The sequence below is a fragment of the Ursus americanus genome, chromosome X, assembly GCF_024610735.1.
Source record: "Ursus americanus isolate L20-20 chromosome X, mUrsAme1.1.p, whole genome shotgun sequence".
In the NCBI taxonomy this organism is placed as follows: domain Eukaryota; kingdom Metazoa; phylum Chordata; class Mammalia; order Carnivora; family Ursidae; genus Ursus; species Ursus americanus.
In genome coordinates this window covers 52770525-52788884 of record NC_142164.1, presented here as the reverse complement: position 1 = coordinate 52788884, position 18360 = coordinate 52770525, and the positions used below count along the sequence as shown (strand labels likewise).

The 18360-nt window shown below is 33.6% G+C and overlaps 1 protein-coding gene across 2 annotated transcripts in view; it reads left to right on the top strand.

Moving 5' to 3' along the window:
- Positions 1-18360, top strand: part of KLHL4 (kelch like family member 4) — a 155367-nt gene that overhangs the window by 96196 nt on the left and 40811 nt on the right. For both annotated transcript variants that reach the window (XM_045805099.2, XM_045805098.2), the window contains exons 2-5: positions 7160-7327; positions 7712-7848; positions 11163-11359; positions 16346-16558. In XM_045805099.2, the coding sequence (XP_045661055.1) occupies positions 7160-7327; positions 7712-7848; positions 11163-11359; positions 16346-16558 (715 nt within the window). The remainder of the gene's footprint in view (positions 1-7159; positions 7328-7711; positions 7849-11162; positions 11360-16345; positions 16559-18360) is intronic.

The window sequence follows — 18360 nt, the reverse complement described above, 5'->3', positions numbered from 1 at the left end:
AAACAGTTTCTGGGTGGTCTACAGATAGGCTAGAATGTGGCAAACATGTTCCACACTCTTTCTTTCTGAGGTGGAAATCAAGATATTGTCTGTTTTCTTCCAATTGCACCATGCTAGTCTGTGAAGGGGTGATACAAGAGCAAACATAAATGACAAGAAATTTCTTACTCATTTGAATGTGACTTTTTCTTGATTAGGCATTTGTTTTGTTGCTACATATCTTTGACTTGTTTCCAGAGCTCTCATGAAGCTATTTTATTTTATTTTAAAAAACATTTTATTTATTTATTTGAGATAGAGAGGGTGAGAGAGAGAAAGCATGGGGGGGGAGGGTCAGAAGGAGAAGCAGACTCCCTGCTGGAGACTCAATCCTGGAACTCTAGGCTCATGACCTGAGCTGAAGACAGATGTTTAACCAATTGAGCCACCCAGGCACCCCTCAGGAAGCTATTTTAATCAGTCTGTAAGTTGATGTCTCCATGAGAGAATGAGGGTCTGGAGCTTCTTGATGCACCATAGCACTGATATCACAGAGGTTACTGTGATTTTTATTTAACTTTAAGGATAATATTGAAGGTTGCTATGTTTTTCTGAAGAGTAGTAAAACAGACATCAGAAAAATAAACCCTTCAGTTTGTTTTCCCTGAAAAACTATTTTATGACAATTTTACTGTGAGAAAGAATTGAAAGCATTATCTTAAAATTTTAGTGAGAGTTACTTTTGGCAGTCTCTTTGGAAGGCAATTTGACAATATAAATTTAAAAAAATACATACTCTTTAAAGACATTCTTGGAGAGCCTCAAGAAAACCTCCAAGTTTGAAGTTAAAGATCTGAATGAGGTTATATTAGAGTGGCCTTTTACCATAGTTCAAATTCTGTAAAGGCACAGAACCAAGTGTCCATTGATAAAGAAATGTATAAATAAGATATGAGATAGATATAAAATGAAATATCACTCAGCCATAAAAAATAATGAAATTTTGCCATTTGCAACAACATGGGTGGATCTAGAAGTATAATGCTAAGTGAAATAAGTCAATCAGAAAAAGATAAATACCATATGATTTCACTTATATGTGGAAATAAAAAAATGAATAAACAAACAAAAACAGGATCTGATCTATACATACAGAGAACAAACTGTTGTAAGAGGAAAAGCATGTGGGGGATGGGCAAAATAGGTGAAGGGGAGTCAGAGATATGGGCTTCCAATTATGGGATGAATAAGTCACAGGAAAAAAGGTACATCATAGGGAATATAGCCAATAATATTGTAATAGAAATGTATGGTGACAAGTTCAAAAAGGGAGGAGCATAGTTATAAAGGAATTGGTTTTCTTTTTTTTCTTTTTTTTTTTTTGAATTGGTTTTCTATGCAATTGAATCATTGCCCATGTGATGTGATCAGGTGTATCTGGTTACAATAAATTGTTATGACTTTAGGTTATTATATGTATCGCAATGGTAACCAAAAAAGAAATATATGTAGAATATTCACAATTAAAAATGAGGAGGGAATTAAAACATTTCATCACAAGAAAATTAAGAAGTAGAAATGAAGGCAGTAATGGTGTAAATGAAGAAGTTACTGCAAGATATACAGACTTCGGAATAGTAAAAGTGCATTAAGTAAAAAGTGAAATCTGAATAAAGTGTGGACTTTAGTCAATAATAACATATCAGTATTGGTTTATTAATTATAAAAAAGTACCATATTGATGTAAGATATTAATAATAAGGGAATTGAGTGTGGATATGTAAATTACTATTATCATCTCAATTTTTCTGTAAATCTAAAATTGTCCTAAAATTTTTGGTTTAAAAAATATTTTTTGGTATGGCAAAATGTCATTAACAATAATGGTTCTTTGTAATGACAGCCCAAATTCCCCTCCTCATTCTCAAAACTCAATAAATTTCCCCATGTAGAATATTTAGTCACTGAAATTAGACTTAAATATTAAATCAGTGATTACATGTTCATTGTGTACAAAGTATTGTATTAGGTGCATCCTTTATTGTTTTTTTTTTCTTTTAAATATAGCTTTTGCTTTCAAAGTCTTAAAAATTAACTGTAGAATTAAGAGGTAGACCAGAGAGTTTCAAACTTGGAACCATTGAAATTTTTGACTGAACAATTATTGTAGAGGGCTGCCCTGTGCATTATAGGGTGTTTACTAGTATCTCTGGCCTCTACCTACTTGATGCCAGTAACAACCATAGTTATGACAACCAAAAGTAAGGAATTCTCTGTACTTCTCAATTTTTAAATAATTCTATAACTGTTCTAAAAATTGAAGTCTATTAATTAAATGAATAACAGTTCCAGATAAAAATGTTTTAAAGATATTTATGGAGATAACTATATCTTGGTAGTTAGAATGAACTTAACATAAGATTTAACATTTATACAGAGACTTTCATGTATATTTTCTCATGTAATCATCTGAAGAACCCTGTGACATAAGCATTACTGTTGGTAGTAATGGTATTCATATTATTTTTATTTCCATTTTATAGGAGAAAATTAAAGTTTAGAAAGATAAAGTGACTTGCCCAAGATCACTCAGCTTGTATTCAAGGGCAGGAACTCAATCTAGGCATTTTGATGCTTTTTTTTCATTTCAGCATGCTGTCTCCCATGTCACCATCTGTAGATATCGTACAATAACGAAAGGGGAGGAATATTCTCTGATGCATTGGCTTCCATTATAACATCTGACCTGACATTACAGTATCTAAAATGGAGGCAAGAGAACTGTGATTTATAAGCTCTGGGAACTCATTCAGATTGGGTTATGTTTCAATAGTTTAATTGTTGTTGGTTTGCTTGCTTGACTTGTTTTATTATATTCTGTTTAAATAATGACCAATAATAGATTATAATATTTTATATATTTATATTGTTATGTATGTTATATTTTGGATGCAATAAATTGATATACCCATATTTCTTTGTGTACTAATTTCTTATTTCTTTTTTTTTTTTTTAAAGATTTTATTTATTTATTTGACAGAGATAGAGACAGCCAGCAAGAGAGGGAACACAAGCAGGGGGAGTGGGAGAGGAAGAAGCAGGCTCCCAGCGGAGGAGCCCGATGTGGGGCTCGATCCCGCAACGCAGGGATCACGCCCTGAGCCGAAGGCAGACGCCCAACCGCTGTGCCACCCAGGCGCCCCCTAATTTCTTATTTCTTAATGAGACACAAGACACTGTTGCTTCTGTCTTTTGAAATGTAACAAAATTGTGTGTGGTTCATGTTGATAGGATTTTTAGATTCTAAAAATTTGTGTTTTAATTATAAAAAATACTGCAGATACCTAATAAATTTGTGTGCCCAAATAAACACATCCCAAACTAGTGAGTAATTAAAGATGATTTTTGTGTCCTTAACCAAATTAGGCTGAAGAAATTTCATAGAATAAAATTATTTCCTGGCCAGAACTTTCCAAAATATATTCCTACTTTAGAATATGCTCCTCTTCAATAAATGATGGAGTATACATGAGGAAAGCTAAGATAATATGACATTGAATGTTTGATTGACTCAATGTAAATAAAACCATTACTCAAGCAGAGGAAAGATTAAGATAACTGACTTAATCCTGAATACTTTCTAGCCTATGGTGAGGAAGTATTTTTCCTCTCTAAAACAAAAAAACAAGCAAACATATTTTGTAGCAATTTTAAGGATATTCATACCATGCTACCTTAATTATCCATGTAATACCGTGACTGAATGTCCCAAAGAGTCTTTAAAGGCTAAGAAATTTCAGAAATGAAAAAAAAAGAAGAAGAAGATTCAGAGATGAACCATTTATTTAAATTAAAGAGAAAGTGATGTCCCCTACACCAATTATCTCCAAAGAAACACAGGTTGAGTTGGGGGTAGGGGAACTTAAAACTAATGGTGGAAAATGATGCTTGAAAGGAAGAAAGACAATAAGCAAATAATTTAAGTATGTTCATCCAAGCATTAAGTATTTAAGCTTCTACTGATTATAGCCTCTATATGCTTGTATTAGTATTTAAATTCCACCATTGTGTGATGCTGAAAAAAATGTAGACAAATTTCATCATTGTAAATTCAACAGTCATCGTATTTGCTTAAATAGTCAAAGGGTACAAACTTCCAGTTAGAAGATGAAAGAGCTATTGTGGACATTGCTGCTATGAATGCTGGGGTGCATGTGCCCCTTCTTTTCACTGCATCTGTATCTTTGGAGTGTGGAAGGAGCTGAGATGTCCTTCAACAGATGAATGGATAAAGATGCGGTCTAAGAAACAAACTGAGGGCTCCAGAGGGGAGGAGGGTGGGGGAATGGGATAGGCTGGTGATGGGTAGTAAGGAGGGCACGTATTGCATGGTGCTTTGGGTGTTATATGCACCTAATGAATCATCGAACTTTACATCAAAAACCAGGGATATACTGTATGGTGACTAAAATAATATAATAAAAAATATTATTATAATTAAAAAAAGATGTGGTTCATATTTACAATGTAATATTAGCCATCAGAAAGGATGGATACTTACCATTTTCATCAACATGGGTGGAACTGGAAGGGATTATGCTAAGTGAAATAAGTCAAGCAGAGGAAGACAAATATCATATGATTTCACTCATATGTGGAACATAAGGGATAGCATGGAGGACCATAGGGGAAGGGAAGGAAAATTGAACGGGAAGAAATCAGAGAGGGAGACAAACCTGAGAGACTCTGGACTCCAGGAAACAAACTGAAGGTTGCAGAGGCAAGGGGGTGGAGGGATGGGGTAACTGGGTAATAAGTATTAAGGAGTGTACATGCTATGATGAGCACTGGGTTTATACACTAATGAATTGTTGAACACTACATCAAAAATTAATGATGTACTATATGTTGGCTAACTGAACATAATAATAAAAATTTTTAAAAAATTGAAAAAGAAGGGGCGCCTGGGTGGCGCAGTCATTAAGCGTCCGCCTTTGGCTCAGGGCATGATCCCGGCATTCCGGGATCAAGCCCCACATCAGGCTCCTCCTCTGGGAGCCTGCTTCTTCCTCTCCCACTCCCCCTGCTTGTGTTCTCTCTCTCTCATTGGCTGTCTGTCTCTGTCAAATAAATAAATAAAATCTTTAAAAAAATTGAAAAAGAAAACAAAAAAAGAAGAAAGAGCTAAGATGTCCATCAATAGATGAATGGATAAAGATGTGAGACATACACACACACACACACACACACACACACACACACCAGAATATTACTCAGCCATCGGAAAAGATGAATACTTAACCATTTGAATCCATGTGGATGGAACTGGAGGGTATTGTGCTGAGTGAAATAAGTCAATCAGAGAAAGACAATTACCATATGGTTAAACTTATATGTGGAATATAAGAAACAGTGCAGAGGATCATAGGGGAAGGGAGGGAAAACTGAATAGGAAGTCATCAGAAAGGGAGAAAAACCATGAGAGATTATTAAGTACAGGAAACAGACTGAGAGTTGCTGGAGGGGAGGAGGGTGGGGGTGGGGTCATTGTATGATGGGCATTAAGGGGGACACATGATGTGATAAGCACTAGGTGTTATATGCAACTGATGAATTACTGAATTCTACATTTGAAACTAATGATGTACTATATGTTGGCTAATTGACAAGGCAAGAAACAACAATTGTTGGAGAGGATGTGGAGAAAGGGGATCCCTCCTACATTGTTGGTGGGAATGCAAGTTGGTACAGCCACTCTGGAAAACAGTGTGGAGGTCCCTTAAAAAGTTAAAAATTGAGCTACCCTACCCAAGAATCATATAATGAGTATTCCATGGAGAATGTTCAGCCATTGCACTACTGGGTATTTACCCCAAAGATACAGACGTAGTGAAGAGAAGGGCCATATGCACCCCAATGTTCATAGCAGCATTGTCCACAATAGCTAAATCATGGAAGGAGCCGAAATGCCCTTCAACAGATGACTGGATTAAGAAGTTGTGGTCCATATATACAATGGAATATTACTCAGCTATCAAAAAGAACGATTTCTCAACATTTGCTGCAACATGGACAGCATCAGAGGAGACAATGCTAAGTGAAATAAGTCAAGCAGACAAAGACAATTATCATATGGTTTCTCTCATCTATGGAACATAAGAACTAGGAAGATCGGTAGTGGAAGAAAGGGATAAAGAAAGGGGGGGTAATCAGAAGGGAGAATGAAGCATGAGAGACTATGGACTCTGAGAAACAAACTGAGGGCTTCAGAAGGGAGGGGGTGGGGGATTGGGATAGGCTCGTGATGGGTAGTAAGGAGGGCATGTATTGCATGGTTCACTGGGTGTTATGCAACTAATAAATCATTAAAATTTACATAAAAAATAAATAAAAATTAAAAAATTAAAAAAAATAAAAAGTAAAATAAAATCCACTGATGTGGAAAAAAAAAAAAAGAAGATGAATAACCTCCAGGGATCTAATGTATAGCATGGTGACTACGGTTAACAATATCGTATCACCACACACATGAAAAATGGTAACTATGTGAGGTGATAGATGTGTTAACTAAACTTATTGTGGTAATAATTTCACAATATATACATAAATGAAATCATTACACTGTACACCTTAAATTCACACAATGTTATATATCAATTATATATCAATAAATCTGGAAAAAAGATATAAAAGATAGAAATTATATATTTTCTTGATGGGACTGATATTGCAAAGAATGTTATGAATGTTTGAGATTCTTCAAGAATCATATAATGAGTATTCCATGGAGAAGCTTCTGGACATAATTAAATTTGAAATGTATTTTGAATCATCACTACAATTTTATGCCTAATGGCATAATTGTGATACCAATAAAAATCAAAGAAAGAGGCTAACATTTTGAAGTTTCTGTTTGTGCATATAAAAATTATCACTAGCCCTTCAATGGAGCTATACATATTTATGGTTCCATTCCAAGTACAAATATGAACTATGACATTTCACTTTAATTGAAAATTAGACAGTAATCATAGTGAAATATTTAAGATTGGAGGGCAAATTTTAATTTTACATTAATCAAGTATGTTTCTTTTAGAATTTGGTGTGCCCAAATTTCCCCTGGACATTTGCACACTCACTAAGAGAATAAACCATATTCTCCCTTTTACCCGCCTTTCAGATTGGATACACAAAATCCTGAAGAAATGAATGTCAACAGATCTGAGGAGCAGTTCCATGCTGTAAACCATGCAGAGCAAACTCTCCGCAAAATGGAGAACTACCTGAAAGAGAAACAACTGTGTGATGTACTACTTATTGCTGGACACCTCCGAATCCCAGCCCATCGGTAAGTATCCTTATGCAGACAGATCGTTTCGTAAGTATAGGACGTGAATGAGAATGGATTGGTCCATTGAAAACAAAATACAATGCTGAGGAGAATGTATTTTTATCTTCCTACATTGAAAAAGCATTAGCATATATGATCCATTTCCCTGTGTGATATTTAGAAGAGCCAAACTTTAGAGAAATTGATGTAAAACAGCACAAACCCTCAAAAGAAAATTAATTTACTTAATTTACCTTTCTAATTTTGCTACACTTCACTAAACTATGAAAGATTCATACAGATAACAAACTCAGCGGTGTTACAAACTTACTGATTGTATTTCATGCTTTTCAGTGAAACTACCGACTAATTTAAGTTCCTATGAAACATTCCTATTTCAAGGTTGGTTCTCAGCGCAGTGTCTGATTATTTTGCTGCAATGTTTACTAATGATGTGCTTGAAGCCAAACAAGAAGAGGTCAGGATGGAAGGAGTTGATCCTAATGCACTTAATTCCTTGGTGCAGTATGCTTACACAGGTAAAGTGGCATGTATTAAGTCATTCAATCCTCACAATAACCCTACATTATATAATCTACATTATTATTATTCCAACTAGAAATGAGAAAACTGAAGTATCGACCAGTTAAGTAACTTTCTCAAGGTAGTAAGGGGCAGAATCCAAATTTAAATTCAGTAGTATAAAAGAATAAGAGGTAAATAATATGATATAAAAAATTTGACCATGAGAGAATAAAGCTATTTTAACACAAAAACAAAAGGACATGTCTCTCTCTTGAATGGTGTAGGTACATTCTCATTTTTAAAAAGGATTTTATTTATTTATTTGTTTGTTTGTTTAGAGTGTTGGGGGGAGGGGCAGAGGGACAGGGAGAGAGAATCTTAATCAGACTCCACGCTCAACACTCGGAGCCCAATGCGGGGCTTGATCCTAAGACCCAGAGACCAAGACCTGAGCTGAAATCAAGAGTTAGACACTTAAACAGCTGAACCACCAAGGCGCCCTCAATTCTCATTTGTAAAAACTAGAAGTGTAGTATTCCAACTCTATATTAGAGGCATAGTATCTTCCTTTGAAATCATAAAGTCATAATTACTCAAACTATAAGGCAAAGGTAACAAGATGAGTTTGGAGGCCAAGAAGTATTTATTTATTTATTCCAACTTTATTAAGCAATAATTGATAAATATAATTATATATATTTAAAGTATGCTGTGTGATGATTTGCTATACATACACAAGTGGAATGATTACACAGATGAAGATAATTAATGCACACATTATCTCAAATAGTTAATTCCTTTTCTGTGGTGAGAATGCTTAAGATACACTCTCAACAATTTTCAAGTATGCAGTACCCATACCATATTATTAACTATAGACATTATGCTGTACATTAGAGCCTTACAACTATTTATCTTATAACTGAAAGTTTACACTGTTTGACCTATACCTCCCCATTTCCCCCTCCCAGCCCCTAGCAACCACCAATCTACTTGCCATTTCTATGAAATCAAAGAAATATATATATATGTATATATATATATATATATTTCTTTATCCATTCAACTGTTGAAGGATATTTAGGTTGGTTGTTTCCATATCTTAGCTATTGTAAATAATGGAGCAACAAACCTGGGAGTGCAGATATCACTTATCCTGATTTCATTTCTTTGTATATATAATCAGTAGGATTGTTGGATCATATGGTAGTTTTATTTTCTAATTTTTTCACAAACCACCATATTGTTTTTCATAATGCTGTAGTAATTTACATTCCCACAAAGAGTGCATAAAAGTTCCCTTTTCTCCAAAACCTCACCAACATTGGTTATCCCTTCTTTTGATTTTGATTTACATTTTCCCAGTAATTAGTGATACTAAACACCTTTTCATATACTTATTGGTCATTTGTATGCCATTTCTGGGGGCGGGGAAGCTTATCCAGGTTATTTGCTCTTTTTAAATTTTTATTTATTTTTATTTTTTTAAAGATTTATTTGTTTATTTGAGAAAGAGAGAGGGAGAGCATGGGGGTGGGGGATCAGAAGGAGAGACAGAAGCAGATTCCCCGCTGAGAGGAAAGCCCAATGCAGGGCTGGATCTCAGGGTCCTGAGATCATGACCTGAGCTGAAGGCAGACACCTAACCAACTGAGCCACCCAAGTGCCCCTACTTGTTCTTTTTTAATTGGATTATTTGCTTTCACACTACTGAATTATATGAGTCCTTTATATATGTTTTGGATATTAACCCCTTATCAGTATATGGTTTGCAATATTTCTCTCATTCTGTAGATTGCCTTTTCAATATATTTTATATTTCCTTTCTGTGCAGAAGATTTTTAGTTTGATATAGTCCCACTTGTTTATTTTAGATTTTGTGGCCTGTCTTTTGGTGTATTATCCAAAAAATCTTTGCCAAGACCAATGTCAAGGAGACTTTTTACTGTTTTCTTCTAGGAGTTTTATGATGTTGTTCATTAAGAAATGAATATTCTTCTTAATAACCAGGCCAAATTTCAATGTCTGAAGCAGGTGAATCATAGATCTGAATCTGAGAATAGACTATAACTTTTCTGGGTCTCATGAGATATGGGCAGGGCTCTCCCTTCAAAATCCATGAAAAAACAAACAACCCAAGAAAGTCTGCTGATGGATGAGACCCTTTCGCAACATATTTTAGAGGTTGAAAAAAATATAGAGCATCTCACAGTATGTATTTACTCTTTCGTTATGCTTATGAAACCATATAAAATTCATATTAAGGCATTTTACAAGGAAAATATAAAGAAATAGTTTATAGTACATATATTCCATATGAAATATCATTTTTTATAACTTATAGTTTGACTGAGACAAACAAAAAAAGGAATATAACTTACCAAAATAACTTATAACATTTGTGATAAGTCATCAACAAAGCTTCCTCTGAAAATTTCATATGTATATACATACATACATATTTACATATATGTATCTCAATATAAAGGAAATAGGTTAAATAGCTCTGATCTCATTTTTAGAAAATCTCTTCACAGATATTTTCGAATAGAACCAGTTTTTTATACCTAAGAAAATGCTCGTACAAACACTTATTTGAGGACTGTTAGCAATAATATTTTTCTTTTGAGACAATGCCAGGTGTCAGTTCCAGGCATAATATCTGAGCAAAGTCATCCTTATCAGCTAATAAATGCAGAGAGACACACAGAAATATAGACATATAACCTCAATGCTCTACTTAGTTATCAAATTTTTTCCATACAAATCATAATTACCCGTATGCTCATTATACAATATGATAAAATATTCCTTGAATCACAGTGTTTACAGGTTTTGATATAAGATTTATTTATCTATCTATCTATCTATCTATCTATCTATCTATCTATCTATCTATCTATCATTTATCTATTTTATTTAGGTGAAAGAATTGTGGATTTTTTTCTTTCTTTTTTTATTTAAATTCAATTAGCCAACATATAGTACATCATTAGTATCAGATGTAGTGTTCAATGATCGATATAGTATTTAGATGAGGTCTAAGATGACAAAGAAATAACAAGTTGCTCTTCTTTGCAATAATGGTGTTCACTCTTCATTTGGTATAGTTGTCTTTCATAATCTAGTCTGGCTCCTTTCAGCCATCTTATTAGTGTTTTTATAGACTCCCTTGCATATGTTGGCTTTTAGTATTCCCATAGTGGTTATTGTGCACTAGAAAAGATAGCCCTAGCAATGAGATAAATTGAAAAATTCGACTAGTTAGCACATTTGTGTCTTACTCTATGGGACATGTAATCATTCTTTACTTTTTCAAACCATCTAGGTGTCCTGCAGTTAAAAGAAGATACTATTGAAAATTTGTTGGCTGCAGCTTGTCTCTTGCAGCTGACTCAAGTCATTGAAGTCTGCTCCAATTTTCTCATAAAGCAGCTCCATCCTTCAAACTGCTTAGGAATTCGATCATTTGGAGATGCCCAGGGCTGTACAGAGCTCCTAAGTGTGGCACATAAGTACACAATGGTAAAATCAATTGTTTCAAATTAACATGTAGCAATATTATATTAACACAATATCTAACTTACTGATTTCTTTACTGATATATATGTGTACATATGCATATATGTGTGTGTGTATGTAACTATATAGTGTATGGGTGTGTGTATATATATAGCATATTATATATATATATATATACAGCCTTTCCAAAGTAAAGACTATAATGTTGGGATAAAATTAAAAACAATATAAATTAATATGATTTGCAAATGACTTGCACATGATGGATATTGGATAAAAATATTTGATTGAGCTGTACTCAAGCAAGTTTCTCATTTTTTAGACTGGAAAGGTTTAATTAAATCTCCAAGCTTGAAGAAATGAAAATACTGCAAAAAATTAAACCATATAAGGACATATTTCAAGTCTAATCCACAGTATTAGGAAAATATATTGTCCCTGATTTCTTTTAAGTTTTTATTTACATTCCAGTTAGTTAGCATACAGTGCACTATTCGTTTCAGGTGTACAATTTAGCAATTCAACATGTTCATACAATACCTGGTGCTCATCACAAGCGCACTCCTTAATCCCCATCACCTATTTAACTCATCCCGCCACCTACCTTCCCTCTGGTACCCATCAATTGTTCTCTACAGGTAAGAGTCTTTTTCTTGGTTTGCCTCTCTTTTTTTTTTTTTTTGCCTGTGATCATTTGTTTCTTAAATTCCACGTATGAATGAAATCATATCATATGTGTCTTTCTCTGACTGACTTATTTTGCTTAGCATAATACTCTGTAGCTCCATCCACATTGTTTAAATAGCAAGATTTCATTCTTTTTGATGGCTGAGAAATATTTCATTGTATATATATATATATACCATTTCTTCTTTATCTGTTCATCAGTTGATGAACATTTGGGCTCTTTCCATAATTTCGTAATTATTGATAATGCTGCTACAAACATCAGGGTACATGTATCCCTTCAAATTAGTATTTTTGTATTATTTAGGTAAATACCTAGGAGTGCAATTGCTGGATGGTAGGGCTATTCTATTTTTAACTTTCTGAGGAACCTCCATCCTGTTTTCCAGAGTGGCTGCACCAGTTTGCATTCCCAACAGTGTAAGAGAGTTCCCCTTTCTCCACATCCTCACCAACATCTTTTGTTTCTCGTGCTATTAGTTTTAACCATTCTGAAAGGTGTGAGGTGATATCTCATTGTAGTTTTCATCTGTATTTTTCTGATGATGAATGATGTTGAGCATCTTTTCATGTACCTGTTGGCCATCTATATGTCTTCTTTGGAAAAATGTCTATTCATGTCTTCTCATTTTTTAATCAGATTATTTCTTTCTGATTTTTGTAATATTAGAACTTTAGTTTCTAAAATTGTATACATTATGATTTCTAATGAAAATTAAATAATGTTCAATAAGAAAAAAATAATTAATATATCAATATTAGCTGGAAGAGCTTATGAGCTATCAAAATCAGTCAATTCTACTGAAGGGATATTTTATGTCTTAACAAAAATATCTATTTTGGTTAAAAACAACCTGCAGTTCAATCCTTTAAGTTAACTAATTTAAAATCTTTCTCAATTCTATAAGTAATTATAATAAATTAACTGAACATATTTGTATGTGTTAATTCTTTAAAAGTTGCATGGGATGAGATTATCTTTTTTCAGTCAAGTGACAGTGGCATGAAATATAGATTGTCTGTAGGGAGTCAAGAAAAAGTAGTCAAAGATATTAAATTACCATTAATGCTAATAATTCTCTGATTCAAAGAAGAAAATGAACTTTTGAACCTCTGAAGCAGGGAAAACATAAGATGGATCTTTCTGTGAAATCCAATCAAAAAGGTAAATATTTCAAGCCAAGAAAATTGTTACAGTTATTTAAGATTCAAAAATAAAATGGCAAGTACATAAAAGCAAACAATAGAAAATCACAACTAAAAATAAAATTAACATTATGAATTTAAGATTGAGAGGCATATAAACAACATTCTGTTAACATGTGATACAGATCTTAAGTTTTTCAACTTTCTAGTATTGGAATTCTCTAAATTTTCTTGGTAAATCTTTCTCCCTATTTTTCCCATCCATGATCATTGTTCAAAATTTGAACTTTCAAAAAAAAAAAGTCCTGAAACTACAGTGTTATGGGGAGAATTGTATTATAATGGATTGACATTTTAATATATGTTACTGAATTGTACTATTTATATTCTTATGTGCTAAATACAGATGTCATATAGTCTATAAGAACATCAGTTATATAGTTCAAAGATTAATCCTACCACAAAAGCCAAGCATGAAAATTATCTGTTAATTTACTTAAATTCTTGAACTAAGTATTAAGTTTCCTGTCTGTTATCTTACTCTCACAGTCAAAATACATCCTGATAAACAGCTTGAATTATTTCTTGTTGCTCAAAATGAACTTGTCTTTTCTTATTATGTAACTGAAGCTGAGTGTTAAAGCAGGATGTGCAAAAAACACATTACTGCTGTCTCGCTTAACCCCCTTTCTTTAGTTATTTTAGTACCTACTATAAATAAAGCAAAGTAGGCAAAGGTCTTACTATAATAATGTTTTTGTAATGCCATATTGATATTATAAAATACAAATAATTTTAATGTTTAAGAATGATGTTAAACTCTCAAGACTCAATTACAAATATTTGAATCATAGACTGCGTAAAACAGATTGCCCTCCCTAATGTGAATGGGCTTCACTCAGAAACATCCTCACAGATACACCCAGAATAATGTTTGATCCAAAGTCCAGACACTCCACGGGTTGTTCAAGTGGACACATTAAATTTGCTATCATAATTCTATAAATAGTAGTCTGCACTGATGAAACACTGAACTATGCTATGTTCATTTAGTAAGTTTTACCAAAAAGCAAATGTGGATTAAGAAATGAATATCAAACCTCTTGGAAAGGTGTATAGAAGAAAGTGTTTATCTTGAAATTAGAAACAAAATAATTCCAAAATAAAACAATTTAAAATTAATCTTTAAGCTTTACTAAGTATTTCTCTACAGTACTGGATATTGCAGTGCCATATGTAGATACTTGAAATCAATATATTTATTTTTTTTTATTTAGACTAAGTTACAATTTTCAGTAATCTCATCAGGAAGTTACTTTGGAACCATAACAAATTCTATTGTAAACTCTAATTTCTCGCTATAAATGTGACCATCATATAAACTATTTGAATCATTTCTTAACTTTCTCAAATGTGTAACCAAATTTGATGGACTTTTCTATGATCCACATTAGCCATTGAGTAGGTTTTACAAACTGAGCAATCTCTCTCTCTCTCTCTCCCTCTCTCATTTACTTTCTGTTTTTCTTTTCTTTCACTGGGGAGTGGATAGAAAGGAGAATGAGATATAGTGTCTTCCATCATATTGACATAATGATATAAACACTCAGGGTTTACATACACTACCAGTAATAGGTAACCACACATTTTTAGAGTATTACCTTTTTCTTAACCCATTCATAAAAATTATGTCACTTATGAAAGGCAGTTGCACTGTTGAGCAAAATGGAGTAGACCTGAAGACTTAAGGGTTTGAGTCTATACTTTGTCATTTATTGCACAGGAGACCAAACAGTTCACATAGCATATTTTCTCATCAGTATAATTTCACCTCTTACAAGATCATATTGGTGATGACTTAATGGGGTTTTTTTTTTGACTTAATGTTTGTGAAAGTGTGATTTGCTGTACAAATGTAATGTATTATTAATTATAGTACTAGTTCCATTACTTTGCTGTAGGTGAGACGGTTTTCAACCAGGGACAACTGCTACATTAAAAACAGCAGTCCTTTCTCAATTGTTTACCTTAGTCACAAGAGGGCTCTTCATTTAAATAGGCAAGTTAGCTTGGAATTTATGGTACCAGAACTCCCTGACTGGTCTATCAAACAATGGGTTTTGTATGAATAATTTTACTATTAAGCTAACTCAGTTCCACAATGACTAAACTCTGAGTGGAGCTGAGGGAGAGATTTGATTCATCCAAGATCCCCCCAATTTATTTAGAGGCTGTTATAAGCTGCTTCAAGAATATCTCTTTATTGTGCAACATGAATTACCAACTAGACATGTTTATCTCCATTTTGGATATATTTTATCACATTTAAAACTTAAGATTTTTATGTGAAAAATGTTGAAAACAATAGTTGTGTTGTCATAGAAAAATATGCAACATTATAAATAAGAAAAAATATATAGTGGTGTTTGATGAAAAAATTTGAAACACAGCTGCCTGAAATTTGATACTTGATAAAATATAACACTGTGACAGAAGAGTTAAAGAATAATATATAAAAATTGCAAGACAACCCCATTCACCCCCCCCAAAAAAATAAATCCATAGGGGTCCCTTTTAGATTGTCCTAAATTTGTGTATTATCCATTGTAAAATGCGCCTTTGCCTTGGTTAATAGATCATGCTTTCCCATGAAAGAAAAGAGTTTTTCATCAATCTATTTGTCTCAACTCAAAGCAATTCAGTATGCTGCCCCCTCAAATGCGCAGCCAGAGCTACTTCTCCCAGGTCTTCAAGGTAGCCTCCACTTTGAAAATTTCCACCCTTCCTCTTAAGGTTTTTGGCTAAAGACCAACTCAACATCAGTCACTTCTGGAGTCATAAGCTGTTGCCACCGACAACAGCTAGGAGAGAAAAGCACTGGTATCAACTCAGACACCACCCATGTGCCCTATGAAGCAGTTAAGCCCTTTCCTTGCGTTCGATAAATAATTCTCAGTGGACACATTTGGCTCCTCAGCTTCAGAACACTCCCCATGCCCTCTGTCACAGGCAGCAATGGTACCTATTTGTTATAAATGCATATATCTGTCCCTCTGGTGTTTTCTGAATTTTAACAAAGTGAAGTGTTTTCATATGCTTATTTTGTTAAGACGTTTCTAAAGTACGGAGTTTCAGTAGAAGACCTTTCTTTTCTAGGAACACTTCATTGAGGTAATAAAGAACCAAGAATTCCTCCTGCTTCCAGCTAATGAAATTTCAAAACTTCTGTGCAGCGATGACATTAATGTGCCTGATGAAGAAACAATTCTCCACGCTCTAATGCAGTGGGTGGGGCACGATGTGCAAGCTAGGCAACGAGACCTAGCAATGTTGCTTTCTTATATCAGACTGCCATTACTTCCACCACAGGTATGGAAATTTACCCAGGTAACATAGAGTTCTAAACTACCACTAGACATTAATCCATTCCTTTTTTTTGTTGTCTAATTTTATTTTATTAAGAGGATTTCTGTTAACTGGAGTGGATAAGATTTTCTCACAGAAGGACGTATCCAGCCTTCAATTAGCACTATTTATGATGCTGAGAGAGAACAAGTATTTAAAAAAAAAAGGTACAGATAATCTCTAAAAAAATCTACAGATAATTCCTAAAGCATATTCTTTAGTTTCAGTTTCTTCCTCATCAAACAGCACTTGTAAGAAACAGAGAAAATGACTAGGCTCTTTTTTTTTTCTTTTCCTGCCCACCTTCTAGGCAAGCTAATAACCAGTATAGTAGCATCCCAAAGGAGACTCTAGCAAGGAGTTAGTCTGGCTAATACTTACTAACATGGTTAATTAGCTGCTATGATTGAAATCCTACTATAGTAGCTTCAGATGCACTATGGAATAATTATAATGACATCCTCATCATACATGCTGGAGGATTATAGTAATAATTCTAAAAACAAACACCCTTGGATATGATTTACAATTGACCTACCTCATACTGGATTTTAGTAAGTGAAGTTTAGTGAGGTTAGAGTGCAGTCTCACTATATACTTCTACCATTGGTGATAACAATTTCTTTTCTGCAGCAAATTGATCAATAGTAGATATCGGTTGTTTATTGTGTATATATAAATACATTGCATATATGCACATTTCATATATTATACAGCCTATGAGTGAAATCATCAAACATCAACCACATAAGAAGGAGGTGCTTCATCTAGATTTAGTGGATCAGTAGTTTCATAAACATTAAAATTAATCAATTTTCAACAAATTATTAATTAAATGTTAATATTGAAAAATAGAATGTTACTTTACTGATGATTTCTCTACTTTTTTTAAACTTTTCTCTGTTAAATAAATCCATGGAGCTACATATTTACTCTTAAGAATTTATCTATATGCAATGAAAGAACACTGACTGCCTTCTTGGGTATAGCAAATGTATTCAAAGTGCAAGGCAATAGTAACATCAAAAAGAGAAACATTAAAATATACATGTAATTTTAGACCCAAGTTTCAGAATCTGGAAATTTTATGTTTGTGTGACTATGTGTACACTTACATGTGTTATTTTCATGAGAGGGCCTATATGATTTATTGGATTCTCTAAGGCAGCACTACTCAAAATGGCCCTGAGCTAGCAGCATAGCATTTCCTGAGAGCTTGCTAGAAATCCAGTTTCCAAAGCCCCCACCACAGACCTACTGGAACAATTTATGGGAGTGAGGCCAAGGAATCCATATTTTAATAAGTTCACCAGATGATTCTTAGATATGCAAAAAAAATTGAGATGCATTGGTATAATCGATCAGAGGCCCTAAACTTTATACTGTTTTGTCGATATGTTCTTTCAGCAAACTGCTTAGTTTGGACTTGTCTTACTTTATTGGAATGAGGAGAAATTTCCAGCTCAAACACACAACCAATGGTCTTTGGCTTCCCACATTTGAGTATGCCTTATGCCTAAAGTGTGGACTGTTGTGAATTTTTCCTAATGATGGTAGTAGTGGTTAATAGCATACAGAATATAGACCTTCCAAAGCAATTTTAATAGTGACTTTAAAAAAATATTCTAGAAATGAAATGTATGAAGAGAATGGTGGTAAATCCCTGAAGAATATTTTGGAAAAAGTTACTTAGCCCAGTTTTCAAGCTTATTTTCAGTAGCATATGCATTAAGGAAATGCCTGAGGTCTCACCAGCCAAGTCAAAA